The 11,050-nt window shown below is 26.4% G+C and overlaps 1 protein-coding gene across 1 annotated transcript in view; it reads left to right on the top strand.

Moving 5' to 3' along the window:
- Positions 1-8,740: 8,740 nt before the first annotated feature.
- The window catches only part of LOC107455646 (uncharacterized), a 101,569-nt gene continuing 99,259 nt past the window's right edge, over positions 8,741-11,050 (top strand). The window contains exon 1 of the mRNA XM_016073284.4: positions 8,741-9,428. Coding sequence (XP_015928770.2) covers positions 9,051-9,428 — 378 coding nt within the window. The 5' untranslated portion in view covers positions 8,741-9,050. The remainder of the gene's footprint in view (positions 9,429-11,050) is intronic.

Raw genomic sequence — 11,050 nt, 5'->3', positions numbered from 1 at the left:
AAAAAACAAAGAGCAAGCATAGAAAATAATCGTAAAATTACTTTAAAAAAAAGGGTAGGGATATATTACGGCGGGCAAAACTGCATGGCAAAATCTCGAATTTAAATTGACAGTTTTAATCCGTTCATGACTAGGGTGAAAAACAGAGCATCACTGTTTTGTGAAAAACAGCTTTAAAATATCACGAAAAAAAAAGACTTTAAAAAATTGATATTGTTTCCAGCGCGTCGGTAACGGTTAAAAATAGACAAAACCTACATTTATCTTTAAACAGCATTTTCTGAAAAAATTAATTTTTGTCTGGAAAATGTACAGTTATTTTTTACAATGTATGAATGTATTTACTAATGTGCCCTCCATCTTTTTCAGTAAATCATTCCGAGAAAATGTGTCGTTTGAAAAGCTATTTTTTTATTCTATGTTCTAACTGGTTTATAAGATCATTCAGCTGTTTATAAAACCATTTCAATGGCGTTATGGAATAGTTTAAGAGCAAAGCTAAAAAATAAAAAATAAATGTTATATGGCCATTACAGAATGTATATCTGAATGAAACATTCATCCGCCCAAACAGAGAACGCTTTACCTCTCTTACTAAAAAGACAAAACAATTAAAAGTGATGCGATTATTAGATGCAGGTGAACTTTAAACAAACATAACATATATATATATTAGAATAAAAAGAAAACAACATCTGCTCTGATATTGTCAAGCTTTATTGAAGATTTGAAGCAGATGTTAAGCTGCTGGGGATATAAAAACGATATCAGATAGCGAGCTCACTTTTTTTTAAACATTCAATTTTAACTTTCTATTGTATTTTTATGCACTGCGATTGGTTTAAATTTTTTAATTGAAAAAAAAATAAGCAAGACAAGGGGAATAAAAAGGAATAAGCTAACTTTGTTTTATAAATTATTTTTTTGTAATCAATTTTCTTGTTTATTTTATACTCGTAATTTTCTAACAAACACTGACTATAAACCCTGAATTTACAATATTAGCACCCTGATTGCTAATATAGTTTAGCGTAAATTTTTTGGATGTCTTTTTATTTTATTATTATTATTTTTTTTACAGTTAATCATTATTGATTAGAAATATCACACCTTACATTGAATAACATATCTCAAAAAGGCGTGTTTTTTAGATTTCAATTTATTAACTATAATTTGAGTAGCATTAACTCATTGTTTAAGGCGCTGAGCTGTCATTGTGCCATACGGGACTTCGATCTCCGGTTGACTTTTTGTCATTATTTTTTTAACGCAATGAAGTTCTAATCCTTTTAACATTCATATGATGCAGCATTAAATAAAATAAAATTCATTAAATTTAATGTTGTTTTCAAAAAACGTTAAATTTTTAAAGTATTAGAATTTTGAATAAAAATATTGCTTATATAAAGTGAAAATTTGTTTACACTGATAACAGAAAAAATCTAAAAACAAACTGAAAAATAAAATATAAAATTTAGGATATCATGCAATTTTCATTAATGCTTTCTATTGTTTTAATCTTAACTTCTGAATGAAACATTATTTAACTAATTTTAAAAAACTATGAGAAAATGAAGTTGAAGATGGGGTGTTTTATTTTAGAAAATTTTTATATCTTAACTTTAAAACTGTTCACTTTTATTCATTTTTACAGATACATAATGATACAAATATTTAAAAACTAAATACTACTAACGTTTATTTAAAGTATCACAGACTCATATTAATTACTAAAATCAAAATTAAAAAGATTTTTAAGAAAAATTGTATTATTGTTTCCCTTCGTTATATAATAAACTAAAAGTATTTATATTAAAAAATAGAGAATAAAATTATTAAAAGGATTTTAAAAAAACAAAAAGCCGTTTTTTTCAACAAAAAACACTGTTTGGTTTAAACAGACCAACAAGATATATTCAAGCATTTAAAATGCTTAAAACTATGTTATAGTTTTCAAAACTGCAAAATAAATTAATGAAATAAAATGTTTAAAAAGCTTGATATTTGATTAATTAATTTTTAAATAATTTTTTTAGAGAAAATTATCTTAAAACATGCTTTAATATTTCTTACTTTATCAAAATTAGTTGCTTTAAAAACTGTCAACAATGAGTTCAAAGATTGTGCATTTTTTTCAAAATAAAATTGATTTCGTGAGGCAAAAAAAAAAAAAAAAAAAAAAAAAGAAGTTTCCTCCAAAACATAATAATATGATCATATTCAATTCTATATCATTGTTATAAATCCAGGAGGGAAAATAAAGCATAGCCAAAACGTTTCTAATAATAAAGCCTTATAAAATAATTCGGTAGTTTGGCTCCACCAAAAGTGACAAAAGTTAGAATAGCGAAAATAAATTATTTTTGAAACGGTGTTAAATTTGCTAAATACAAAGCATTTATCAACGCATTAAAAAAATGGTTTTTGAGTTCTAGTTCTTCATGTTTGAACTTAATACAAATGATGAAATACAGTTTTACTTTTTTCAACACCTTTAAATGATATTAATAAAATTTGAAATACAATAAAATTATTTTGCATTTTGTCAATATAAATGCTAAATTGCAAACTGTTTAGATTTCGCAATCAAAATCAAAACAGGTAAATAAAGTTTAATTCAATTATATCATCCATGCAATTTATAAAATTGAAAACAGGGAAGAAAAAACTTATGGAATTCTATTTAAACCCTTTTAAGCTTTACTAATTCACCCTTTACAATGTAAAATTTATTACTCTGTCATAAAATTCAACTTAAGGCAATAAAAGTATCTAACTAGATGGAGGAAAGAGAATAGAATTTTTTTTCCAGTTTTGTGGCGCCAAAAGGTGGGCTCGGTTCGTGATCTTAGGTGTGTCAGGAAACTTCATCAAAGAAATGAGTTTTTCTTTTCTCAGCAACGAGAGGAAGAAATGGAAGAGAGACTACCGTTATGCGTGAAGTAGAAGGTCAAGACTTGTTGCGGAAATCCACAGGAACCTCTCCCTTTGCGATTTACTCCCTTGACGTTGGCGAAAATTTTCGTTACATATTTTTATCGCTAAAACTCCATTCGTCGCCAAGTGCAATTTTTTATGTATTGATTTTGTGCATGTATTTTGAAAAAAAATTATCGATTTTTGAAAATTAAGTTGTTTTTGAGAGTGATTTTTATTTATTCATTTATTTATTTATTTTTAAATGAAAATGTTTTATATTTTAAAAATTAAATACATTTTAATATTTCCAATATTGTATTAATAAAAAGAATATATTAATGCTATTTAATAAAAGGTATGTTATTGCTGGAAAAAACATTTTACTTTTCTTGAGAAGCAGGAAAGGAAATTTGGGCTTGGCTCATTTATCAACATTTTCGTTAGTAGAGATTTTTATCATCAAAATCCTATTTGTCTCCAAGCTCAATTTTTTAAAATTGATTTCGTGCTTTTATTTTGAACAAAAAGTATGAATTTTTGAAAATTTAGCTGTGCTAAAAAGTAATTTTTTATTCATTTATTTATTTATTTTATTCTTAAAATGAAAATATTTTATATTTTGAAATTAAAATTCCAATGTTGTATTTATAAAAAGAATGTATTAATGTTATTTAATAAAAGACAAATTATTGCTCGTAAATTTTTTTCACTTTTCTTAAGAAATAGAAAAGGAAACTAAAAAAAATAGTATCTTTCCTAATTTTTAATAAAAAATATTGTCTTTTTTTAATTGCAGTTTATTTAAAAATAATCAAAATTTCTTATTTTTTTAAAAAAAAACTATATTTTTTATATTAAAATACTTTTACACAAAATATATACACAACTAAGTAATGAACTAAATGAAGTAAACCAGAGGTTTAGTAATGTTATGTTTTGAAAATAAATTGACCAAATGCGAAATGAGTCACAAATCTTTGATGAATTTAAATAATATTGAACTTTTGAACAAAAAGCTTAAAAAAAGCGCATTATGGACAAAAGCTGCATAAAAACTTGATATTTTCTTTATTTTATGGAATTGTTAAGTTTGTTGCTTTTTGAAGAAAAAAGACAATATTAAAACTCTACTTTAGTTTCTATCTGTTACGAATATGAACTCGAGTAAACTGGTCCTTATAAAATAAACACTTAAAAACATGATATTTTATTATCAATTTCGGTTGCGGAAGAGATTCATTTTTACCATTTCGAAAACATTGCTGGGTCAGAAGGGGCTCGAGACCTTTTGCCATGTAATTTTTCCTCTGGGGTTACACACTGTAAAAAATTTCGGACCAAACTATGGTAATAAAATAAATATTACTGTATAATATACGGTATAAAATTTTACAATTAAAGCGAATTTAACTGTAAGTTGATGCACCCAGGGTACCATTACTTTTTACCGTAATTTGAAACTGAATTTTTTTCTGTGTACTACCACCTGCTAAGAGCGCATACACTTGAGCCACTATAAAAGCATCTTAATTTCTTATGAGCAGGTTCTTATGTAATTTTGTAACTATATCTAGTTTCAAATTACGTGCATTAAAGTTTTGCCGAGTTTTTAACGAAAACAATTTTTTCCTGGTTAAGATAAAGTTAATTAGAAAAATGTAACGAAATAAAAATCAAAAAGCACACATAAGAATATTTCAGGCGCTAAATTTTTCTTCCCTAATAGATGGAAAGTTTAGCCAAAATTAATGCATAGATTAGGGGAGAGTGGGGTCAATTGTAACAGGGTACGATTGTAACAGAGCAAAAATTTCGAGTGTCGGGTTCTAGATTTGGTTCCTAGGTGGCGCACAAGGTGTATTTAATAAATCTACATGCACACCCCTGCTGGCAACCATTTTTATGTACTTTTGAAAGAGTTACATCACAAAAGATATTTTCGCGCTACGTAAGTACTTTTTTTGGTATTAGAATACTATATTGTGACAAAGTAATTTTGTTTAAACAAATGAAAATTATTAACCGAGTATGTAAGTGGGCATCTTAATTAACATTTTAAAAAAAAGATTAGTTTTGCTAATTAACTAGCATTGTTTTTAACAAATGAAGCTGAAATGGCGTCTTGGGAACGATTGTAACAATAAGTAAAGGGATGATTGCAGCAGCTGAAAATAAATAATCTTATGTTTACAAACCATTACTTAACTTTTTAAGAATCACCAATAGTTTCCTATATCATTTATATTATATTACATGTGCATTATTTTATTTGTCACCTTTCACAGCATAAATTGAAATTTTCAACCCCTTAAAGTTAAAAGTTTAACCCTTTGGGTCTCTGCTCATTATTACTTTTACTCCAAAAATATCACTACTATTTTGATCAATAAAAAAATATATCACAACTATAATAATATGTATAATTAACCATGTTTTAGTTAAATTTATGAACTGTTACAATTGACCCCGTAAGTGGGGACAATTGTAACAAGTGCACGACTGTCAAAAATTTTTAATAACTAATATAATAACATTTAAAAAAAGGTATTTATTTTTTTTTCTAGTAGAGGATAGTCTACTTTACTCGTCTGTCAATTAATACTAATAATATATTGGATTTTTTGTTAGTTAAAAATAGTTAAGTAAAAAATGTCAAAATTGACCCCACTCTCCCCTATTATATATACACTTATATTCATAAATATTAAGTAGATAAAATTATTTTCTCAATATTTTCACCAACAGAAATTTAAATTATGCTGTAGTGCAATTACAATATTAGTTTCTCAAAATAGTGATGAATATATCAAAATAGTGAGTAGAAACTTAATGACAAAAATTATTAAATGTAAAAAGTCAAGAATCCCTGTTGCGAAATTTGAACATTGTAGTAGGTAATTTTATTTATTTTAAATTCTAGAAAAGTTAAAAGATTTTAATTACGATTTGTTGCATAATGACAAGATTAATTATTTTTTCTTTTTGTGTGGCATTGTATGTTTTTTTATTGGTTTTGTATAGTGAGGATTTTGAGACAACAGTCGACTTACCAAAAAGTTCAAAGTATTTCCTAAAAATTAGGTTACAGGAATGAGTGATCCATCTTCATTGTTTAATGGTTAACATTCTCTTCATGCTGACTTTTTTGTAAATTGATTCATTGTAGGTATGTCAATGGATTTTACAATAAATTTTTCTAATAAAGAATGTTGGAACATTTCAGAACATTTTGATCTCCCTAGAAAAGATAATTTTTGACATGAATGAGATACCAAATTTTCTTTAATTTCTAAATCACTTCAAATCAATAAACACTGCAAAAAATTTCGGATTAAATTACGATGAAATAAGTAAAACCAACACCTTGTGTGCATCATCAGTAAAATCCATTTTCAATACAATACTTAACCGTAACTTTAACTGCAATATTTCGTAATTTAAGCGATATAGTGATTTTTCGATAATTATTACCGTAAAAAGTATGGTATATGAGATTGTTTGTTCCGTAACATGCTCCAGTAAAAATGGAATTTGAGAATTTTATCCGAGATTTTCTGCAGTGTAAGATAGTTTTTGACATGATTGAGGTACTAACTTTTCTTTAATTTCTAAATCACTTCAAATCAATAAACAATGCAAAAAATTGCGGTGCAAAGTATCGACGCTTTTTGTGCCTCATTTGTAAAATCTATTTTCACTGTGAAATATTCAACCGTAATTTTTACAGCAAATTTTTTTAATTAAAGTGATACAGTGATTTTACAGTAATAACTACCATAAAAATTGCGGTGCATTAGATTTTTGGTTCCGTAACATATTCCAGTAAAAATGGAGTTTTATCCGGAATTTTTTTCAGCGTAAGATAATGTTTGATATGAATGAGGTACGAAATTTTCTTTAATTTCTAAATCACTTCAAACCAATATTCATACACAATTTTTTTTCTCAAAGTACTTATGTTTTGTTTCTCTTCAAATTCCTGCTGGATCCTATTTACCAAAATTGTTGACTTTACACTTCTTTCCATCATTTCCAATCGCATATAAATGCACTTTAGATTAAAAAAAATATCCAACAGAAAACATGCTTTTTTTCTGGTTTATTTCTGTCTTTTTAATATCTCTCTTAAAATAAAATCAAATAAAATTTTCATTCAGTTGCAATTTTTTTTCGATATATATTTTCTTATGAACTCATGAGTCTCAAAGATCTTAGTTGTGTAATATGAGGTACGACGCCTTTGCTGAAATGTAATCCAGAATTTCGATGCCATTTTAAATACTAAGAAATGGCATCTGTTACAAAGCTTTAATTTGCATTCTACATTATTTAGGCCTTAATCTTCATGGTATCTTGAACTATCAATAAATTATTGTCCAATGATTTAAAATATGCAATATGCTTTTCAATTTAAGAGACATGCTCAGTTTTCGATTTTTTTTACACTTAGCATGAATTATTTTCAGCTAAACTATTTCGAAAAATTACATTTTTTTATAAAATTCATTATAAAAAACGTATTAATGCACTGTGAAAAAAGTACGGTTAGAATTACCAGAATATGGTAAAATTTCTCATGTTTCTGGCTTAATGGGAACATCAAAGAGCTCGGTAATTTTTACCGAAACACTTTTGTAATGCTATTGATATAATTAACAATAAAATATGGTTCCATAATATGTGATAAAATTCTATAATTTTATCATGATACTTGAATGCATGGCATAAAAACCATTTACTTAGTTAGGTGGATTTTTTTTTTTTAGTTTTGCAGTTTTTACTAAAACTGTGGTGTAGCATTTTTAAAACCAAAATTTCCGGTAAACGGTTGCTCTATGAATGGAAAATTTATTTTAGTTTCATTAACCAAAATTATGCTGTTCTTTTTTTTAATCAGAAATGTCATTATCCTGCAGTATGGTAATTTCAGCCGAATTTTTTTCTGGCTCAGCGCCTAACGTGTTTTTCTTTATCCCCCTCCCCTCTTATGGCTTTATATATTGATTTAAATGCATAATAATTAGTAGTAGAGAATTGGTTTTCCATCTCTTTCTGTTTCAAATAATTATTCAAAGTTGTCTATAATTTACAAAAATGTTATAAAAAACATTGGGGTAATATAAATGCTGAGTATTTAATTATTTGTTCTATAATTTATGAAATATATATGTTCCAATTTAGGACTTGCCAATTACAACAAGAAAAATATTTTCAAAATTAGCTATCATCTAGCTATTCAAAATTATCTAGCTATTCATTAGCTATTTCAAAATTAGCTATCATTTTTTTTTTATTTCAGAGAACTAACTGTTAGGATAAGTTTTATTTTATTCAAAAAAACTTACTGAGGAAAAAAATTAACTAACGGAACAGCAACTGTACTTGTGATATAGGTAAGTTTATGTAAACTAAATAATAGAATGTGTAATTTCATATGATAAACACAGTAAAAATTACATAAAAATATTTTAACCTAAACAAAACGTTTACATGAATCGAGGCAAGAAGCAGTAGTAAAAAGATTATTAGTGTCTTTGGTATATTCCATAATTGGTTTAGAATTTATGTACAGTTTTGATAATGAGAAATATAAATAATTTTCATTATTTCATCAAACAATGTTTATTTCTAATCTTGAATAAAAAGTAAATAAAAATCGAACTTTGAAATGTCAAGCATTTAAGGGCATGACTCTCAATTCTATTTGTACGTTTACTAAAATCAGTTATAACAAATAAAAGAATCGAAGTTACATTTGGCGATGATTATTTACGTTGGCGACCAATCCACTCGGCAACCCATTTTTGACAGGTCGCGGTCTGTTTTGCCCGTGAATTTCTCCCGAGTTGTAATCCTTTTCATTCGAACATCATCTCAGGTATCTGTAGGATCAGCAAAGATATTCTTTCTCTTGAACTCGGTTCGTGTCTTCGAAAGGTAAACATTGAAGTGCGTGACATGGATTTCTTTTAGAGTAAAAAAAAGAATATCTTTAAAAGATCGTCTGTGGAATATCTACTTGGTGAAAAACAATAAATATTAGGAAATCATTTGGAAAACTATTCTTAATGCTATGATTCTTTTTTAAATGAATTTGCTCTTGTTTTAACTGTAACCAAAATTGATACACTATGAGTAGTGACAGTGAGTTAGGGGGTCCTTCCCCTTTACCTTCTCCAATATTTGCTCGCTGTAGTCCGGCTCGGGGCACTGTGGCCAGAAAATGTAGAGAATTTTATTTGAAACGACTGGAGAGGACTGCGAGTATGCAAAAAAGATGGAGCATATGCGATGTTCCGCAGGATAGTTTTCAGGAATTTGATTCACCGACAGATCTGAAAAAAGATAATGACGATCTGAAAAGCAATTCTGAAAATGAAACGAATGAAATATCTAATGAAAATTCGATTGGAATACCAAGAGATTGTGATAACAGCTTCGGTGGATATCCTTTAAGAAAATGCAGATCAAGCTTTGATCTTGCAATGGATAGCTTACGTAAAGAAATCGTAAGTATTTTTTGTTATTTTGATCAAATGTTTTAATCAATAAGAAATTTTATACAATTGTTCTTCTAATATCAAAATATGGATACTCGGCGAAGCAGTCTTAGAAAATAGTCAAAAAATGTTATATATTCAAGATAATAAAAGGATGTGAAAAATTTAATTTTTTTAAAATAAACAAGAAGTATTGTTGTGTTAAAAGCTTTTATTTTCTTAAAATATTATTATGAGAAAAAAATTAAAAAAAAAACATTTACTTGCATTTTTTAAAATTTTATAGTAATTTAGTTTGTTCTAAATGAAAGGAAAAAAAAACTTAGGTTGATTATATTTAATAAATATATTGAGGATGCATGAATGTTCTTTCAACGTGATAATTTGAACGACGTGAGTATGGCTTTTAAATAATTAATTTTAATTATTAAAAATATATACATGTATATCCTTAGGGAAATAGTTTTTGATTAAATATAATCACTTTAAATGATTGAATGATAAATTAATAATTAATGTTGTTATTGGCTTATTATTAATGAAGTTTAAAATTGAATTATTATTGCATAATGAATAATAATGTGCGTATGTGAGTGACTTCCAATGAAAAATAGTTCCAACTAAGTATGATACGTTTTTTATTTTTTATTTTGAGCTTTTATCTACCATTGTTGTTACCTTAGAAGTAATAATGCTACCAAAAATGCTGCAATTACGCCAATACTTACTATTCAATTACTACTTTAAGTGTACTTATTCCATAAGCAAAACGTAAATTAACTTAAAATTTAATGTATTTGTGATTCTATGGATTAATGATACTATGGAAAATGATAATGATTCTAAATGATGATTGCATTGTCATAAAATTGGAAAAGATGGGCGCAATATTATCTATTCTACACGATTGCCAGAATCAGTTATTTCTCAATATTAATTAACCGAATTGTTTTTTTATTTTTTTTTCTTCCTTTTTTTTTAAATTGGCATATTTATTATCTGGGAAACTTATATATGTTCATATTCAAGTAACCTGTTCTTGTTTTTTTTTTTATTTAATGATTTCGTACTTTTTATATATTTTTTAATTTAATTACCTAGATTCGAACAAAAAAAAATTAAAATAATTGTTTAAAGAAATTACAATTGCCAAAAAAAATTATAAAAATAATTGTATGTCATAGACTTTTTTTTAACCGAGTTATTTGAATTGTTTCGCATATTTGTCATAGCGATGGAATTATCTTTTGTTTTAGTTCCGGCCCAGTAGTTTGCATTCTTTTCCTCGGTTACTGTGACGTCATCTGTTTTGCATCATATCTTTAAGATTTCAGGGAATTTAGTTTTCTGTCAGCTGTTCAGTATCTTCCAGAAAAAGAATTAATAATAAATGAACTTTTTGATTTATTTTTGACATTTTTTTATATTATCTAACAGTGACTTTAACGATTCGGTAACAAAATAGTATAATTTATTTATTTATTTCATTCACTGATTTTTTTTTTAATCCGAAATAGTATTTTTATTTTTTAATAACATGTTGATTTTAAGAATTTTTCTTCTTTCTAATAGAAATAATTAGTATATGTCAAAAATAATTTCTGTTCTAAAGTGATTTAGAGTAGCTAAAT

This window comes from Parasteatoda tepidariorum, chromosome 7, assembly GCF_982258835.1.
Source record: "Parasteatoda tepidariorum strain Cologne lab strain chromosome 7, Ptep-v5.0, whole genome shotgun sequence".
Classification (NCBI taxonomy): Eukaryota; Metazoa; Arthropoda; class Arachnida; order Araneae; family Theridiidae; genus Parasteatoda; species Parasteatoda tepidariorum.
This window is presented reverse-complemented; position numbering and strand designations above follow the sequence as displayed.